This window comes from Castor canadensis, chromosome X (genome assembly GCF_047511655.1).
Source record: "Castor canadensis chromosome X, mCasCan1.hap1v2, whole genome shotgun sequence".
In the NCBI taxonomy this organism is placed as follows: Eukaryota; Metazoa; Chordata; class Mammalia; order Rodentia; family Castoridae; genus Castor; species Castor canadensis.
The window spans coordinates 48,891,685-48,913,058 of record NC_133405.1 but is presented as its reverse complement, the minus strand read 5'-3'; the positions used below and the strand labels follow the sequence as shown (position 1 = coordinate 48,913,058).

The 21,374-nt window shown below is 35.1% G+C and overlaps 1 protein-coding gene across 1 annotated transcript in view; it reads left to right on the top strand.

The window, feature by feature from the left end:
* The window catches only part of Il1rapl2 (interleukin 1 receptor accessory protein like 2), a 1,059,626-nt gene that overhangs the window by 527,329 nt on the left and 510,923 nt on the right, over positions 1 to 21,374 (top strand). Inside the window, exon 3 of the mRNA XM_074063284.1 lies at positions 14,129 to 14,402. Within this exon, the coding sequence (XP_073919385.1) occupies positions 14,129 to 14,402 (274 nt within the window). The remainder of the gene's footprint in view (positions 1 to 14,128; positions 14,403 to 21,374) is intronic.

The following is a 21,374-nucleotide window of genomic DNA, read 5'->3' as shown; positions in this document are numbered from 1 at the left end:
AAAAAATACCTTATTTCTCATAGCAACATTAATTGTCATTATAGTTCTATGAAATAATAATAGCAATAGCAATATCTGTGAGGCCTCATAATTATGTCCATTTTACAGATGTATGCCAAGCTTCTCAGGAATCATATTAATTATTACAATACCAATGTAATAAAATTGTTAATGTTGGCAAATTATCTTCATTTCATAGACAGGAACAAATAACATCATTATTCTTATCCAATATTAGGGTAGATGCTAAAGTAATAATCATAAGGATACCATTTACCATGTGATATAATTATGTCATTTCCCAGAGTAGAAAAGCCACACTAACATTACCAGGCTTGGTAGTGTTACTATACATTGTTTTTATAACTTGTGGTGCTGGGGATTAAACACAGGGCCTTATGCATACCAAGAAAGCACTCTACTGCTGAGCTACATTAGTTATTTTTAATAATAAAATAATGCAAATAACTGCTTTAATCTTTTATTTCCCTTATCCTGATTCTGACAAGATGAAAAGTGAACACCAGGCCCTCTCAGCAGTATAGAATTTATTATATTTATTAGTAATTATTAAGACTGTGTTATACTCACCGTAATACATATAGTTAATAATGTACCTAATTGTTAATATAATCATAGTATTCATTATAATGATTAATGATATCACTTAATTATGAACTTAATTGTAATAAAGTTTAAATGAAATAAATAAAGGTTATATAATTAAATTAAGGGTTAAATAATTAACGGTAGTATAAACAAGTAATGTGTGCACAGTCATTATCCCCAATTAACAAAAGGTAAAGCATAACATAAGCCTTTCTGGTGGTGCTACTGGTTAATTAACATTATAACATTATGGTATTAGTGTTGCGGGAATCTCAAGCTGAGATACAGGACATTGAGGCAGTCTAGCCGGAAGCAATGTTTTATTGTGCCAACACAGACTCAGTGAACTCATGTCCAATGGCTGAGCACCAAGAACAAAAAGGCCTCACCTTATATACCCTTTCAAGGAAGTTACAGAAGCAAAAAGCAAAGCTCAACCCACATATGGCTGCATGTGATTTCATTGGCTATTCTACTCCCCCAGTGCTATGTGACCTTCATGTTTCAGTTCTTTAAGTTTTGTCTCTCTGCTTTGCCATCCCTTCCTCCAGTTTCATCAGAATACAGCCTGTCTGTTTGTTTTCTGGCTCTCCTCCCTGCTAAATTAATATAACTACAAAACAGTATTATTGATATACTGGAATTAAGCACTTTTACTGCAGCAATGATGAGTATGCAAGCACAGTAACATAATTTTAATCTTCTACTATTAACCTAAAAACAAATAGTAATATTCTTGAATGTCCTGTAACTGTACTCATTTACCAGAGGGTAAAAGGTGAGGCCAGAATACTGGGTAGTGAAGCTTTATATGCTGAAGGTGCTAACACTATGCAGATGTAGACTATACCCAGAAATGCTCTGAGTGGGGCTATTTCCCAGACCAGGACCAGCTTGGCTGTGGGTGGCATCCTCTTGAGCACTATCTCTGACAGTCACATTGGTGCTACCATTACTAATCCTCCCAGTCATTCCTATGCCCCAGCTGAAGCACCCCAGGCTTACTGCTCCAACTGTCCCAGTCTTCCCTCAGGTTATAGCAACCCTTTGAACTGAACGCTCTCCTGGGAGTACACTATCTCCTAAAGGTCTCTGAGGACTGATGTTTCACCATACCAGTGACATTAGGATTTCCTCCTCTAGGGAAGGCAGGCACCTGTGGATCACAGCCCCAGGGTCTGAGGAGACACTGGCAAGGGGGGTCTGGTAAATGGAGATTCTGCTGTAGATGTAGTTAGACGCCCCACCTTCCATTACTACTTCATCTCCACACCATGCCAAATAAAGCTGGAATTTACTGTGTGGACCATGTGCACAATACTGGTCGATAGAGATTTGCTTGGGGTTAGGGGAAGGAATGGAAGTGCTCAGGGTCTAGAAGCTGTTTTCTGGAGACCATGAAGAGTATTAAGCCATTCATACCTTTTCCTGATCAGTTCTCAAATCCATCCAATAATCAGTAAATTCAGCCCCAACCTATTCAAACTGATATTTGAAGGAAATTTTCCATTAGGGAGCCATGTGAATATTTGAGTGAGCAGTTTACTGAGCGTATGGCATAGTCATTATAAAGGCTTGGAGGCTAGAAACTGCTTTGCAAGTTTTATAATGGCTCTTATACAGACAAATTTGTCTTAACAAATAATAAAAATATTAACTAGCTAATAAAGTGTTTCTCAACCCTATCTGGCTCTATGATCTCTTTTAAGGATAATTGCATTATATAATGCTTGTTTATGTTTATGATATTTTATTTAAGATATATATTAAGATGCACCATATTAAATCATTACTAGTTAACTATTTTGACTTACAAAAACAGCAATTTCATGTAATTCAATCTAACACAATTAACATGTAAATGTGGGCTGGGAATGTAGATCACTGGTAAAGCACTTGCCTAATTGTGCAAGGCTGTAGCTTCAATACTTAGCACCACACAAAATATGTAAATGTAATTATGTTTATGTTTAGCTATAATAATATATTTATGTATCACATATTATATAAGCATAAAATATATTTATAAATATATGAACATAACTATAAGCATATAAATTAAATTTATAATATTAAATAAATTAAATTTATAATATTAAATATGTGCATTTGATAACAATATTGTAAGATAATATAGGTACTCCAAATATCATTATATAGATTAATACATGTACATTAATGTTATATATACAATTATATGTTACATAGTATTTTATATGATAATATAAAATAAATAATATAATAAACAATAAATAATGACTATAATATATAAATATATGTTATATAACTATATAAATATGAATATATATATAGCTGACTGAGAATCATCTGTGCAAGGCAGGCACTGTGCTATGCACTCACAGGTATATATGAATATGAAGGACTGAAGGACAGACTGCGGGAAGTCCCAAAAGGGCGATAAGTGGTCAAGGAGACACTTCTCCTCCCTAGGAAACGCCTGTTTGCATCTGAAAGGCATCTCCACCCTCAGGCAATGCAAATAGGCTATAAAACCCCACTCCCCACCCTGGCCCACTGGATCACCGGTTTCCGGGTCCCCCTGCATTCTCCAATATGCAGTCTTTCTCTTCTCTTTTCTCCAACTAAATTCTCTGCAAATAAAATCTTTCCAACCTCTGCTGTTGGAGTCTGCCTGTGCTTTCATTCTCAGAGCAGGCTCAAGAACCCTGAGCATCTGAAATTCCTGCACGTGTCATCCGTGCATCAAATACCTACAAGTATATTCTGTTAGACCTCAGTTGACTGGAACATACCTTAGGAAATGCCTCAGTTAGCGAGCTCTTATTCCCAGCTACACTCTCTCCTTTTAAGACAATCTTTTAGTCACTAAAGTTTTTTTTTTCAAGGTTCTAACCTATGTATGTAAGAGTCTAAACACTGGAAGGAATAATGATTACTCCATATAAGGATTTGAGATGAAGATTGGACTGTGTGTTCTGGTTAAAGAGAACACTGGCTATATCTGATTGTTTTGTTTCTCTAATAAAAACAGAGCTACTAAAAATGAATTAGAAAAAGTTTAACATTATTAATTGTGGATGGTGAAATCACAGGAGTTTGTAATAGTATTTGGTTTAATTCTCTATAACTTTGAAAATAAGGAAAAAACAAAAGATGATTGTCAAAGGGAGATATTTCAAGTGAGCAAATGAATATCTTCTTGACTACAAACTTCAACAATCATCATATAAATCATTTTACTGGTGTTTTGTCAGAGCTTGTCTACATAAATACTATCATTTCTTTTAGGAGTAAAAACAGACTTCCCCAAAGTCAGGCATCTCATTATTAAGGCAGAGGTGGAATGAGAACTCAAGATTTTTGATCCATAGCCAGCTCTGCACTATTTTCACCACCTTGGCATTGGGGTCCAGATGGCCTCAAAGTCATAACAAATCCTCAGCTAATCCAGAAGGATTTCATTTTCTTTATACATAGTTCTTCATTTACTATGGTGAAAGAGTGGGTTTAGATATTTTAGAAAACATTTTCAATAACCCAAAAGTTAACTTCCTGCTGATGTGAAAATTAATGAAAGCAGTTTACTTCAATAGCACTTAATTGTTTGAGGGCTCATGAATGAAATATGTAAATCTATATTTAGTAAGACCTACTAAGTATCTGTCTAGGATGTACTGAGGGCATATAGGGAAAAAAGAGAGCAAAAGGGAAACAGAAGGAGTCTCTGATCTTGATATGTGAAAATAAGTATTTTTGGAAAATCAGGATGCCCTTTCTAGCTTGACAGGTCGGTAAATTGAACTAGAATTTGGTTGGGAAATTCATGGAAGGTGGAAGAAATGGTATAAGACTTGAGACAAGAAAGAGCTGAGTAGGCAAGAGTACACAACATTACTACTCTCTGATAAGATTGGTAGAACAGACAGGGAGTTCTAGAGCAGGGAATTTCTCTTGGAGAATGGTAGGTAGTTAACTTTGCTAGGATTTGACTGATTTGGAAAGGACTGGATTACAGACTTGGTTGGGAAGGAGCAGGAGGAATCTTACGGTATCTTTAACAAGTGCAAACAACTTTTGATATCAGTGAATTTATTTGGGAAACAATTATACACATGACTTAATTTCATGAAGAGCTAATAAGTGCCTACTATATACAATGCACCCTTGGGCCTTGTCCTAGTAATGCAGAGAAAATGAGACAGCCATTATTCAATTGGAAAGGAGCGGTGTAGAGAAACAGGTGGTGAGAGCATCACAAGGGAAAGAATTCCTATGGGGCAATGAAGTATAGGTTCATAGAAGTGACATTTAAAATTGAGTCTTGGAGGATGTATATGAATTCAATAGCTAGAAAAAGAAGGTAAATGGTAGTGGAAGGACAAAGACAGAGAAGTGAATAGTCTGTTCGGGCAATAGTGACTGAGTGGCTGAAGGGTAGGATGTGTAAAGAGTTGTGGCTAGAGGCTGAAAGGTAGGCAGTTCTGAGTGAACCAGGGGAGCTAAGCTTCAAGACTGGCAAATAAGAATCCACTGAAAGTTGTTAGTAGTAAGAAGACATGATCATATGTTTTAGAAAGATCACTTTGGTAGCAGTTTAAGAAACAGATTATGGGGTTGGGGATATTGCACAGTGATAGAGGTAGAGCACTTGGCTAGCATGTAGGAGGCTCTGGGCTACATCCTTAGAAGTACAAAAAATAAAAAGATTTGAATGGAAATGTTGGAAGATCGTTTAGCATAGCAAGATGCAAAGTTAACATACAAAACCCAGTAATGTTTCTACATACTAAAAACAAGCTATCCCAAAAAGAAATCAAGAAAACCCTTTTACTATAGCATAAAAGAGAACTTAAGAATGTATACCACAAATCATAAAATGCTGATAAAAATTGAAGACACAAATGGAAAGATAAACTGTGCTCATGGATTAGTAGAAATTCTACTAAAATCAATCTACACATTTAATGTAATTCCTATCAAAATTCCAATCTAATTTTTCACATGTATAGGAAAAAACTCTTAAACTTTTTATGGAACCATAGAAGACACCCCAACAGGGGAAAAAGTTTAATAAAAAGAATAAAGCTGGAGGCATTCCACTACCTGATCTAAAAATATATTACAATTTATGGTAATAAAAACAGCAAGGTATTATCATAAAAAACAGACATATAGACCAATAGAACAGATTAGGGGGCCTTAAATATGTGCACATATTTATAATCAACTGATATTGACAAAGTTTCCAAGAGCACACAATGTGCAAAGGACAGTCTCTTTAATTAATGGTATTGGGAAAACTGAGTCTCCACATACAGAAGAGTGAAATTTGACCGTCTTCCACACCATATATAAAAGTCAACTCAAAAATGGATTAAAGACTTAGCTTGGCATGGTGGCACATGCCTGCACACCCAGAACTCTGGAGTCTGAAGGAGGGGATCATGAGTTCAACGCCAGTCTGGTCTATACAATGAGACCATATCTCAAAAAAAAAAAACAAAGAAATAAACAAAAAAACCCCAAAATGGATTAAAGAATTAAATGTAAGACCTAAAACTGTAAAATTCCTAAAAGAAAACATAGGTGAAAAACTTTTAAACCTTGGTCTGGGCAATATTTTTTTGGACATCACCCTCAAAGCACAGGCAACAACAGTGAAAATAGACAAATGGGATTGTATCAAACTAAATAGTTTCTGCAAAACAAAGGAAGTATCAATAGAGTGAAGAGACAACCTATATAATAGGAGAAACTATTTGTAAACTGTATTATCAGACAAGGGGTTAATATTTAAAATATATACGAAACTCAAACAAGTCAAGAAAACAAGTAACTATAATCTACACCTAAATAAACATTTCTGAAAAGAAGACATTCAAATGATAAGAAGGCATGTGAAAAAATGATAAACATCACTAATCATCTGAGAAATGAAAATTAAAACTACAATGAGTTATCACCTCACAGGTTAGAATGGCTGTTATCAAACAAAGTATAGCAAGTGTTGGCAAAAATGTGGAGAAAAGGGAACCCTTGTACACTGTAGATGATAATGTAAATTAGTATAGCCCTTGTGGAAAACAGCATGGAAGTTCATAAAAAAATTAAAAACAGGACTACTTTTTGGCCATATATCCAAAAAAAAAATGAAATGAGTATGTTGAAGCATTATCTGTATGTGAAAATAAATTTATTACATATTAGATGTTATTTATGTGTCTGTATTCCCATGTTCTTTTCATGTTCTTACTTATATGTGGAATCTAAGAAAGGTGAACTCATAAAAGCAGATTGTAGAATGGTGGTTACAAGGGCAGGGAATAGAGTAGGGAAATGTTTATTTTGGAAGTAGTGTGGCTTGAACTCAATCAAGGCCAGGCTTGCTAAGCAGGCATTCTACTACTTGAGCCACACCCCCAGCCCTCCTTTGCCTTAGTTACTTTTTGGATAGGGTCTCATGTTTTTGCCCAGGAATGGCTTCATACTACAATTCTCCTACCTATGGCTTCCCACATAGCTGTGATCACAGGTATGTGCCAATACTACCAGTTATTGGTTGAGATGGAGTTTCACTAACTTTTTTGACCAGGTTGATCTTGTACAGCAATCCTGCCAAGCTCTGCCCACTGAGTAACTTGGATTATAGGCATGTGCCAACATGCCTGGCCCTTAAACATTTTTATTATTTTAACTTAATAAAGCTGACAAAATAAGGATATTGCAGTAATCTGGAAAAGATATGAGAAGGGCCTATACTTCAGTATCTTTGAGGATAGAGAGAAGGGGAATGATTTTAGTAACTTCAGGAATGTCAAGGCTTAATGTCTTATGGGAAGAGAAGGAGGAGGTCAATGGGAAGGGAAAGGCTAAATTCAAGGATGAATCCCAAAGTTTTTGGTTTAGATGACTATAAAGGAACATGGGAGGTACAGCAGACTTGGCACGGGAAATAAGCTTGATGCCAAGCATCGTGGATTTGAGAAGGCAGCAGAAAGCCTGCTGGAGGGCTGGTGGGCAGTTCTGATACCCTATCTCTCACAGGCACATTTGCTGCCTTGCCTTTGTGCTAGCATCAGTGCATCTGAAAGAGCTCCTGGCTAGTGGTCGTTCTCAAGGAGACTCATCAGGCCTCAGGTAACCAGGAGTCAAGGAGCTGGTTGTAATGCCTCAGTGTGTCTTTAGCTCCAGAACATTATTGAGGCTCATTCATAGATAAAGATCAAAAAATGATCTTGACAAAGCATTGCATAGATCATATAATGAGAAGGAAATGAATACTCTTGCCAGCCAATTATTATGCATAATGACTAGGTTGAAATGAGATGGAGGACTTCATTTAGACAGAACTTTCCATTAATGAATAGTAGGGGGTAAACATATGAGAGGGAAGCATGTAATCCAATTCATAAAAAGTGTAAAAATGCTTTTAAAAACCTGAAGCAATAATCATTCATTGTATTTATAGAGCTGGAACAAGGAATCTTCTTTTTATGGATGGATACTGAAGCACAGAAAAAAATTTAGAAATCAGTGTTTTCGTTCACAGGCAGAACTTTATTTTTAAAAAAGATGAACAGTTCTATTTATAATTTTAAGCTAGAGGCAAATAGGCAAAGATCTAGCAATAAGGGTATAAGTAATTCATTTCTTAGAGAATTTGACTTGCTTTTGCTTGTGGAATGTCCATGTGAAGCAGATATACTCCACTGTCACGAGTATAGATAAAAAGAAACTTGTCATTTGGTTGGGGAGTGGTCTGAGACGGAAATAGAAGGCATTCAACTCCACATTAAAATAGTAAGATCAAGAATCATAATATTATATTTAATAAGTATAATATATAATTAGTACAAATGCTAAGATAAGTGTGCACCTCTATTCCTTGATTATAATGGTAAGAATTGGATGATCATCTCTAGATGTTTAATTTTAAGTAAATTGATAAGAGTCAGATAAAGTTTATCCCAGGTTTAGAGCTCATCTTAGGAGGTTACGTAAAGTACATGAATTAGTATTATTAACAATTCGTTTCTTAGCAAACACTGTGTATAATTCATGGAGAAATAATTGGTGTATATTATTTGATTGATATTATTCTCATGATGATTATTATTTGAGGATAAAGTCACTCATGTGGAAAAGTCTACTGTACTGGACAGGCATGACCTCTGGGATATATATAATTTGGATAGTATCAAACAAATTTTAATCTTTTACTGGCTCATGAGCCAAATAGGAGGAATGACTTAAACTCTATGCTTTTGTTTTCACCTTAGTAAAATGATAATAGTGAGTCCCTCCATTCTAGAGTTGACATGAGAATGAAATGAGGAAAATGTATGCAAAGCACCTAGCACAACACCTAGCTATTCTATGTAAAGTCTCAATGAATTCATACAGCTGCTGTTGTATTTTTCCGTGTGAATAGCCTGGTTCATCTGTTTGAGAATGACCTCGGATACTATCTCAACTTTTGGCTCTCTCTATGGTGCATCCCCATAGGTGTGCTGTGATTCCTCCCCAGAAACCAGAGGTTGGCCATTTCTAACAAAGCCTTGGTTTTAGAGGTTAGGTGGGAAAAACCTACGTGCTTCACAAAAACTTGGGCAGCTCGCCCTCTTGTGGTAATTTGATGAATTGCCCCTAACAGCTGCCCTGTAGATTTATAAACAGGAGGGCTGGTGAAAAAAATGAATGGGATAATTGATATATTCCCCCCGCCAAAAAAAAAAAACCACTTAATTTAAAATAAATTGGTTACTCACAAACACAGAATAAACTACTATGAGGTAAATCTCAGTTAAAGTACTTAAATTCCAACAAACAGCTTCGTTAAAGTGTCTGGAGTTTTCAAATTTTTCTCATGTGCTAAATAGCCATTTTACTAACAGAGAATTTCTAATTTGAGGCAAAAAGCCAGAATTAGAAATTCTATACACAACTGTGTATCTTATTCCTTCCAAAGAATAATTTAATGTACCTAGCCATTAAGAGCCTAATTTTACTGCACTCAATAGTTTTCCCTTGAAATAGTATTATACTTGCTGTTGATAATAACATTGGCTCCACTTACAAGGATTTATAAACTTTTCACTGGGCTTTGTTTTTACAGCAGTTAGGTGTGGCTGGATTTGCTCCCCTGGTTGCACTATGGAGAAAGCAGGAAGCTTAACTATAAAGAGGCTAAATAGTTTTCCTAGGGTCCACTCAGGCCACTTTGCAGGGGACTGCACTAGTTTTCATTCCTAGGATTCTCCTTATGGTGAAATAAGCCACATAGCTATTGCCCTGTTCCTGTATACAATTTATACAGTCCTTCTTTTGACTCTTTATGTGAAGCTCCCTAAGCACACACTTGTTTTGCCGATTGCAATGAAAATGATTAAAACAGAGACCTGGGTTTCTTTATAAAGCAGCTTCTTCATTCCATTATAATTGTTTTGGAAAACTCAGATATTAAAGCATTTTCTGCCAACAAGACCAAACCAAGAGTAATAACTTTGTGAGTCTTATAGGGATCAAAATCAAGAAAATAGAGATGAGAATATAAAGAAACACAGTAATTCTTTTAAATATTTGAGTTTCTATCCATATGACTCAAGAGTGAATCAAGACTGGATAATGTAGAAATAGGAGGCATTTTTAATGAAGGGAGAGGATATTTGTAACTATACTGAGCAATTGTGAAGCAGAGTGAATATACACTCACACTTTCAACGTGTTTGCTCTATAAGAAGCTTCACTAGCAGTAGAATTTCACTATGTGGGGGAAAATAGTGTCTCCCTTCCTGCAGTACCTCTTTCAACACTTGTAGTGAATCAGGGAGACACAGTTACTAAATAACCAGTAGAAGTCAGTCTATCTGGAAATAACTTTTCTCATAAGTCCTGTGTGTAGGAAGGTGCTGCTTACACAGCTGCCACTGAGGTGTGAACCAAATTAGGGCTGTTTGGCTCTGTGGGTTGGAGATCTGTGCTGATGAGGTCAAGTTCACAAGCTGGCTTCCTCTGCAAGCTACTCAGTTCCACTGTATAACCAACTTGGCCATAGCCTGCAACTTTGTGAGCTGCATCATAGTTCTATTCCTATTTGCCAAATATGTTTGGAGAGTCAACATGAAAAAAAGATCTGAAAGTATGATATGTTTATTATAAACACTTCATGACAGAAATGTGACTTGCTTTTGTGACTTCTGTTGGCACTTGGAAAATTCAGTTGTATGTGATCTTTCAACCCTTCTTGCCTTTTTGTGACCCTCTGACATCTCTCAGTTCCCCTCTTAAATGCAGGATGTTCAATTTCTTTATGCTAGTTTTACATCTGACTTTTGAGGCCTCTTATCGCAGTTTATATTCCTCAGCTCCTTCATAAGTCCCAAGTCTAAAAATAAATTCATGATATCTTATTCTATCCATTCTTGCCTTATAGCTGGATTGCTAAGAATAGCAATGAAAATAAATCATACCACCTTGTTAGAATCTAGTAGCAGGCCAATGCTCTTTAGATATAAGGCTACAATACCTTAGCTATAGGAATGTATTACTACTGGCAAAAGTTCAGTATGGGAAAATATTTGGTGGCAGGCAGGCCTTCAAGGATCTTGAGTATCATGACCTTTGTCTATTTTATGGGAAAATTCTCTTAGGTCTCCTGAAATACCTTATGGTGGAACCTTGTACTAAGAATAAGAAAAAAAAGAACAAAGGGGATAACATTTAAAAATTATTTTTTCCATTATTGAATTTCTGTTCTCTGGCTATTGACTAACTTATAACTCATTACTCCCTCTCTGATATGTAAATCAAGGGAACAGAAAAAGAAAATGGAACATACATCTATTAAATCAAGGAGATGAAGTCTCAGTATACTCTCAAGGTCTGTACTATAAAGCTAATTGTAATGGCACTTAAATGTCTTGAACTGCTGTTGAACATGACTCTAGGGCAAATAATTTGATTATCTTTAATACCAACCATGTCCGATAACTCATGGGCTAAACTACCATGTTCAGATTATAAAGGTATAGATTATGCAACAAATAAGTTACAGAAGGTAGCTAAAGGAATTTGAGGAGCAAATGGAAAAGATATTTCCAAAGTTTCTTTTTCTTCTTTTCTTCTTTTTCTTCCTTTCCTTCTTTTTATTTTTTGAGACAAGATCTTATTATGTAGCCCAGGCTGGGCTAGAGCTCATTATATTGCATACTGGCCTTGAACTCATATTCTTCCTACCTCAGCATCCTGAGTGATTCCATTTTTTTAAATATCAAGTAGGTAATTACAGAGTTTGAGGCTATTTTGCCAAGTCCAATTTATAATTTAAAAAAAATTACTGTGCAGCTTAGGGTTTGGGGAAAACAAAAAATAGAAAATGGAAATATGGGTCACTTTTTGTTATTTCAATGTTTGCTTTGTTTTTGTTAACCAACTTTTAAAATAAAGCTATTAGAAAATGTATTTTCTAAAAATTAATGTCATCTCTCAGTTGTCTACATGCATGGGAACAGTATCACAGATAATACATAAAAAGGAATAATATAAAATTCATTTCATGATACTAAAACAATAAATATTAAAATTACATTTAATCCATTGCTATATTACCAGAATTTAAACTTAACCCCCAAAGCTCAGCTAATGAAAATTCCCCTTCTCTGATGTTGACAGTTATGAGAGTGACAATTCACAGGTAAATGTGCTAATACCAAGGAGTGCATATAATAATCCCCAAGAAATAGTCTCTGCACCTTCCTGGCTTTGACAGTGAACAAGAGTCAGCAAAATCCATAGTGATGAATCTGGTACCTCTGAATCCTTAAAAAAGGTTCAAATACTCTTCGGTGCAAATTTAAAGTGAGCTGTTTTTGCTTATTTTTTTCTGATGAATCCCTCACATATGCAACAGGGCAAAACAAAGACACTTAGAAGAAATCAGAAACTACTCTGCAGATGTAGCTCAGTACTACAAAATGTGCCTCATATGCAAGAAGCCCTAGGTTTGATCCCCAGACTTCAAAAAATGAACATTTAAAAAGAAGAAGAAAATATGGAGTTCTAAAGCATTCTTGGGCCAAAGACCCCTTTGATAATCTGATAAAGAACAGTAGAAAATTGCTCAGAAAAGTATGTCTATGCAAATAGACACATTGTTTGCCAATAACCTGCAACCTATCCAGTCACGTTTCCCTGGGTGTCCTTGAACCCCAGTTTAATAACCCTTCATATAGAAAAAGTGAAATCTTGAAGTATGATAGTTATTACACTTGAGCATTGTATTTAGCTCTGCACTTCCTGTCAACTGAGGTTAAAAGATTAAACACATTGGGTTACAGAGTTCTTTCTAAAAAAAGAAATAGATCATTTCACAAAATTACAAGTAAAACATATAATTTTAAAATGGCAGTGTTTATACATTTATGAAATGGTTAGTTTATAAAAGATAATCAAGTAACATAAAAGGGTATAGCAAATTATGAAATTCTTTGAAAATAAGCTATCAGAGATAGAATATCTGTACTAATTACATGGACTAGCATATTTAATTAGCCACAGTATCTCATTTCTAACCCTTCTGGAAGGGAGGGAATTTACTGTATATGTCTTTCTTTAATGATAGATTTAATAATTAATAATATTAATTATTCGATTAAAGTTGACATTAATATATTATATTCCCATGAGCACGCATCAGCTTGGCAGCAAGAAAGTCCTGAAGGTATAAAGAAAAATCAACCTGTGATTAAATATCTGCTATTAATAGGTGATACCATGGAAAAGTGGCATGTATATGATAGCAAATAATCCCTTAAGATACTCGCTGCTTCCAACCTCAGCATTACTTTGTATAAGACAAATAAATAACCCAGCAGTTATTGTTACAATTATAAATATAGGCAGTATAGGACAGGAGTTAAGAATACTGATGTTTCCTCCACTTGTTAGCTCTATGACCTTGGGCAAGGTTGTTTAACTTCTCTGAGTTTTAGTGTCCTCATCTGTAATATAAGAATGTGAGCATCAATCTCAGGCCTGCTCCTAGGCTTTGCAGAGGTCTCTTGGAAATATTTGTTTTGAGAGGCTCCTGCCTAATAATCAATTGAAATCACCTAATACCAAAAACATGTCAGTGTCATTTTAGTATTCCAATTTCATATGATGCTACAAAGGAAATATTGCACAGCTAGCAGGAGCAATTCACTTGTCAGACCACTCTGCTGAATTTGGAACCTGATTGTGGGGCACCTGGACAACCTTACAAGCATGAGTGCTGGTTCCTTGGAGGATCTTGTCTACCCTAACCACTACAGAGGATTATAAACCAACCTAAGGACACAATGCTTAGTGCAAGGTGTCTGCTTGCTAAAGTCTAAGCAAGCTATCATAGGGTCACTGGGAAGATTCAATAATCTATGTAAAGCACTTGTTAGTATCTGGCTTACAGAAAGTTCTCAGTACATGTTGTCAATGATTTCGCTTTCACCATTGTGATCAACAATGCTCACTACATCTCATGCCCTGTCTGATTTTCTTTCAGTGGATGGCTGCATCGACTGGTCAGTTGATCTCAAGACATACATGGCTTTGGCAGGTGAACCAGTCAGAGTGAAATGTGCCCTTTTCTATAGTTATATTCGCACCAACTATAGCATGGCCCAGAGTACTGGATTGAGACTTATGTGGTACAAAAACAAAGGTGATTTGGAAGAGCCCATCATCTTTTCAGAGGTCAGGATGAGCAAAGAGGAAGATTCAATATGGTTTCACTCAGCTGAGGCACAAGACAGTGGATTCTACACTTGTGTTTTAAGGTGAGTATTTTGCCCATGACTGGAATGTATGCAGATATGCCTCACATTATGCAGCAGATAGGTTTTGAAAGGTTGCAGTACATGTAGAGCTTCAGTAAATCAAATTCTAATTATTACTTGGAACTACACAGCAAATTCTTATCAGATTGACATAAAAGTAGGACTCCCACTTACTATGTGTGCTTAATTTAGAAAATTTTGTGACTCATTTCTTTCCTAACTCTATCCCTGCACAAGGGTCTTATATTAATAATTCATTTCCCATAGAGCCAGTTGGCTCAATGATCTTGGTATCTGGCCATGAAAATGACCTCAAGTACCATTTAAGCCAAGGTTTTGCCTTTCTTATTGATGGAAAATAGCTTTAAATGCTGCTGAAAGACCTCTTAGCAAATGAGCTACTGTGTAGAATTTGCATGTGAGTTTTATTCCACTGTGTCTACGTATTCAGTATAGAACTCTATAAACACATAGTTATCTTGAGTTTTGTAGTACATTGGGAAGATATCACAGACATAATTCTTGCTCGGAGGAAGTTTATAGTGAAAAGCAGTCTGTTTTGTCTTTATGGATTCTACAATATGTTCTCCTTTCTCTGCTCTATAACGGTACTAGGATCTAGGATCTAGCATCTCAGGTAGAGACTGGATTACATATTAAAGTAGATAGCTGAGGTGACACTTAAGTCACCTTTTGATTCTGTCATTTTGAGAGTTTCTGATCTTGCTCACCAGGGACCTGCACTCTACTATTTGATTTCAACTTCTTGGAAATACAGATATTTCCTATTTTTGTCTCATGTGAACTTTGACACCAAAACTATGTCACTTCTTCATCTAAAGCACTTGGAACTCTCTGGCAAGGCCTCACTATTCTAAAGGCCAAGAGAATAAGGTGGTATATAAACAGAGAGCCTTCTTGATGCCTTAAGAATCACTTTTGTGTATGTGTGTATGTGGAGTGTTAGGGAGAGCAAATGGTGAATTTAGTTTCCATCTGAGGTAACCCAAAATCCCAAGGATCTTGGCAGAAGCAACAATCATTTTTATCACATCCTTAGTGATATGCAGTACTTTTTTCTACTTGAGAAGTACTTGGCAAAATTTAGAAGTAGGTGTAATTCACCTTTAGTGACTGACACTGTATTTTCCATGATGTTACTACTCTTTCCCTTCTTGTCCCCTTTATTCCTCATCCTCACTAAAATGTACTAATCATAAAAATCTCATTTCCCCTCCTACCTGTATTTGATTTTTATTTAATCATTGCTTACTACCTCTACCCTACTTATGTCCTCGGTCTTGCTAACCTCCCCTCTTTTCCCTTCTTCCCTCTAACCCATCCACCCACTCCTATCGATGGTAACAACTAGTGTATGAATTGCATACATTTTCCCTTCTCTTTTATTTGCACAAACATTTACACAGAGATTTTCTCCTCACTATTTTATAAAATAGTATTATTTAATTCTCTCCATTTTCTTAGTAAAAATGCATAGTGCAAATATCTCCAAGTCAATTGATAGAGTACCTGCTCATTTTTTTGTGTGTTGCTTAATTCTATGATATCACAATTTAATCATTTCACTATTGAAGAGCACATACTTTGTCCCTACAAAAAGTGCTATAATAAAATTCTATTTGTTTTTAAATAAATGTTAAGCTTTTAGACAGTTTTATATTAACAGATTTCTTGCAAAGATAGTACAGAGTGTTTCTCTATACACACTTTTATTAATATCTCACAATTATGGTACATTAGCTACAATTAATGAGCCCATGGAACAATGTAATAATGTTACATTATTATAAACTAAAGTCCATACTTAATATTTCCCCAGTTTTTCCTTAATGGTCTTTTTCTGTTTCAAGATCCCATCTGTGAATATCATATTCTATTTAGGTATTATTTCTCCTTAAAGTTCTTTTTGGCTGTGGCAGCTCCTCAGACTTTTCTTGCTTTTGATAACCTTGAAAATTTGGCACAGTGGTCAAATATGTTGTAGAATGTCCCTCATTGAGATTTCTCTAATATTTTTCTTGGGGTAAGACTGGGATAATGTGTTTTGGGAAGAACACATAAATAAAATACCATCGTCAGCACATTGTATCAAGGATACAAAGGATCAATACATTGACCTTTGTCACCTGACTCAAGGTAGTATTTGTCTTTTTTCACTGTAAAGTTGCTTTTCTTTTTTTTCCTTTACTATCATATTTGAAAGAAAGCAGTTATTCACAGTCTACGCTTAGGAATAAGGGGTTATGCTCTTCCTCCTTCAGGGCAGAATATTTACATCAATTAGTTATTAATTCTTCATGGAAGTTTGTATCTTCTCTCCCATTTATTTATTCAATTATTTATTTTTGCCAGTATAGACTCATGAATATTTATAATATGCGATACAATTTTACTTTATTTCTCAAATTCTTTCATGCTCTCCTATTGGGAGTTTTTTCAATTTGTTACTATACTATAACCCCATTATTGTGGGTTTTTTCCTTTTTTGGTATTTCCATCCAGATTTACCTCATATATTTACTGCCCTAGACTGAAAAATCATCTAGTTTTCTAAGTACACTAATTCTTTATAATAGAGAATGTTATTAGAAATCAAAATTTGGTTGCTAGACGTGCTTACTGCTACTAGGGTGTTGCTGCCTCTAAGCCCTCTCATCTGAAAATCTGTTTGCTTTTAAAGAAAGCCTGATACTATTTCATGCACAAATCCACAGATGGTGAAGGAATAGTCTGGGGGTAGTGGAACTTCCCAATGTCTCTAAAGTTCTTTCTTATAGTTGGCCCTCTCTAGTACACATCAGATTTACTTGGTTTAAACCTATTGTAGATACCATCTGAGCCAGTGATTCTGAACTCACATGTAGATCAGTAGAGGAGAAAGGGATGGCATTCTTCTGAGCAGAGGCTTAGACTCAAGCATAACTGGTAGCTTTTGTTTATGCAGCAGGTCTTAGGGAGAAATTGGAACTGATTGGGGTGGACAGAACTTTTTAATATTATTCCTCATGGGTGCCTCAGTAAGGAATAACAAAGTTTGGGAACCACTGTTCTATAGGAAGCAACCAGTCTTGTCACCTTATAAACATAAGTGAAATAGCTAGCATTTGACTATGAATAATGATCCTGTAATTTGTTCATGTAGTAGCCACTGACTTCCCATATTTGCCAAGTGAGAAACTCAGTTTTATAGGTGATTTTTATGCAATTGCCAACAGTGACATTTATGGTGAAAAGGCTCTTAAATTGACAATATCAATATTCATTAAAATTCTCAATTTCATACCATTTTGAGATAATCACAAATTAGTTTTCTATGTTTTAATCTATCTCCACTAGTAATTATTCTATTGATTTCACTGTGCTTAAAAATACAGATATGATATGTTTAGTAAATTATCCACTCATTGAAATTGTACCAAGATGTTTACTGTTTGTGATCTTTCAGTAACTACTCATTTAAAATTTTTTCTTTGGTCAGTCTCAGCACGTTAATGAGTTAGTAATAAAGAAATAGTAGAAGACTGAATCACAGTTTGAGCGGCAGTACCAATCCAAGAATTATTGTTTCCCTACTTCTTAACCAATCTTTTCCATAAAGGCTCTTAATAGTATAAAATTAATGAGTAATATTATTTGACAAAATCCCACATATCCGTTTTTCAACAATTTTGAATAAGAGGTTACTGTGGATGAAGATATAGCCCAACAATCCTGAAGTAAATTAATGTATATTTAAAAGAGTGATTAAATATAACTGAACACCTCTAGAAACCTGCATGTTTGGGAATAACCAGGCCCAAGTGCAGAGAATCAATCAGAGATTCCACATCTACTATGATCATTTATGTTTGCAATGAGGTAAATGGAACAAGGAACCCCTACTAAATGGGAACACAGTATTAATATTTTGTTATTAGTCACTGAAACTAATGAGATTCTCAAAATCTGAATGTCTGACAGACTCTTTCCAAAATATTTTTCAGTCTATTTATCCAGCCAGGAAGCCTTAAATTCACTTTGATTATTAAAACATGATTTATCAAGTCATATTTGAATGATTATTACTCCAGCAACACAATATTACTAGAAAAGTTGAAGAGGGTACATATATTTGAAATAAGTGTAGCATGTTTCTAATTTTTGAATCTGTAAAATAAGTGTATAAAGGTTCATCATATTGTTCTTTTGATTTTTGAGTATGCTTGAAATATTCTATAATATAAAAGAAGTAATAACTGTACAGTAAGTTTGCCTCTCTCTCTCCTTTCTCTTTCTAGTGTTACTGGGGAGTTGAACTCAGGTCCTTGCACTGGCTAGGAAGGTGCTCTACCACTTGAGCCAATCCACCAGCCATTACTGCATTGCTTATTTTGACATAGGGTCTTGCTTTATAAGTAGTCTGGGCTGGATTTGACTTCGGTTCTCCCACTGATGCTTCCCCACATAGCTGGGATGACAGGTGTATACCACTATGACCAATCATTGGTTGAGATGGAGTCTCACAAACTTTCTTCCTGGACTGGCCTCAAACTGCCATCCTCCTATTCTCCACTTCCTGCGTAGCTAGGATGATAGGTATGAGCCACCATGCCCAGCCTGATTTTTTTCTCTTAAATGATCCTGATCTATAAATGCCAATGTAATGTGTATAAACAAATTTTTATGTTTCAGCCAATATATATTCACTGAATATGTGCCATAGGTTTCACTTTATGCTATATTGCAAGGAAAGCTGTGTCATTGGAAAACAAAGGGATTATCCTAGTCCACCTCAGACATTAAGAAATAGCTCTTAATACTTTCCACCTTCCTACTTCACTTACCTCCATGGTTACTAAGAGATTTTCAAGGACACTGAACATTTCTTATAATTCAATTCCAACTTAACTACTGATCCTTGAAAAGTTAAGTGTCAACAAGTCAGTTGCTACGGTAGCAATTCCCAGAAGAGCAAATAGTTTCTTGTTGGAAAAATGAAAGCATGAGTCTTATAGAATTAATTGACCCCAGAAAAGATCAAGATTGTGCACCAGGGTCTTGAGATAGTAGTGATGCCTTCTTTGGCCTGTGTAGGCTGAAAGGAAATGTGATTAGCTATTTTTTCACCTATTTTCTGTTATAAGACCTGATTTTGTTATTTTTAGGATAGTAATTATGCATAAAAGATCACATATCTACCTGAAAAAATTTACTTTTGAACCTCCAAAATTTAGTAATATATTTGTTTATAAAGTTATATGTAACTTAAAATAGCAAAGAAGTAGCAGTTGTACTTTCATTAAGAATTTGATATATTGCAATTTTAGAAATATAACCATACTGCTGTACATTAGCTATGTAATTCATAAATATAACCATTATATTTTATATATTTTGAAATATTTATTAGCATAAATTAATTGTACAAAGGGGTTTCATTTTGATATTTGCAATATGCTTATAATGTACTTTGATCAATTTTACCTCACCTATATTATTCTTTCTTAACTTCCCTCTTCCTCCCCACTTTTTAATAGTTTTTGATGGGTTTTGTAATGCTGTTTTCATAAGTACATACACATATATATATTGTATATATAATGTACTTCTATGATATTTGCCCCCCCATCACTTTCTCCTTAGTAATGTAATTTAAACTCTATTCTGTTTGTTTATTGGACAAAATCAGATGTTTATAGTTTAGTCAGCAAGACTGTCTACTTTATAAACATGAATGAAACATATTTTATAATCATATAACATGAATTGATTTCTAATAGTCACTGATGACGGACTGGCTAACACTGGTATTTGTATATACTTTTTAGTTTCACCCCTGGTATCATAACACAAATTGGTAACTTCCTGTTTTATTGTTACTTTGATAAGAATTAAAATTTTCATGTATTGCATGGGTTGCAAACAAAATCTTTTCAGGAGTCAAGAAAATAATGTAATGATTGTGGTAGGCCACCTAAAACATTTTAGAGTTTTGAAGGTTGTAGCAATCCTCTCCATAGTCCCATTTCATGCATTCTACTCTCTTGCTGCCACCTCTTACTTTTTTCTAACTCATGCTTTCTATATCCCTTATCTAATAAACTATGGATCCCACCCAGACATCCAGCTAATTATCCCTCAGTGCTTTTACTATCTCTTGCTCTATTTTCACCTTGAATATTTAAATTCAATGATTAATCCTTCTGAAGAGTCTCATATATACTCTCTTGGTTCTCTTGACCCTCACTTTGTCTTGCTTATGAAAATCAAAACACTGTTTAAACCCAACTTTCCGTCTATACTGTGCCTGTATCCTTGCAGTGAATCTTTAAATGTACCAGGAGTCTCTGCTGTTAGCTTACCATATATTTTAATACTATTCTATCAGGAGAATTCTATTGCTACAGATTGGTGTTTTTCCTCCACCTTCTTTCCTGTTAGTGATGGAACAGCATATAAATATCATGCCAAACTCCTTAAAAGGGAAGAGAACTAAAGACATGCGGTAACTGTAGTCTAAGACATGAAAAGTAATTTCAGTGAACATATCCATTAGATACTTGCATGGTCCAATTCCTATGGTGAGCCCAAGAGAAAATTATGACACATCATCTGCCTTAATGCGTTACTAAAGAAGACTATGAATTAGCTTGTGTGTATGTGTGTGTGTATATACATATATATATATATATATATAGTGAAATCTCTACATTACTGCTACTACTGCATCATATTATGAGTCTGATCTCTGGAGATGAATTGCTTCAGTTTGAAGTTACTTATGTAACTTCTTAGGTTCAACCAGCTTATTCACAATTTGCAAACTATGAAGAGATGGGAAGCAGTTGAGGTGAATTGTATTAGTTGAGGTAAGATCTAACAGTGACTGGAAGTGGTAGCTTTGGAAATATGAAGTGAATGGACACTAGACATGCAGTGGAGGATAAGCTGACAGGACATATTGATACACTA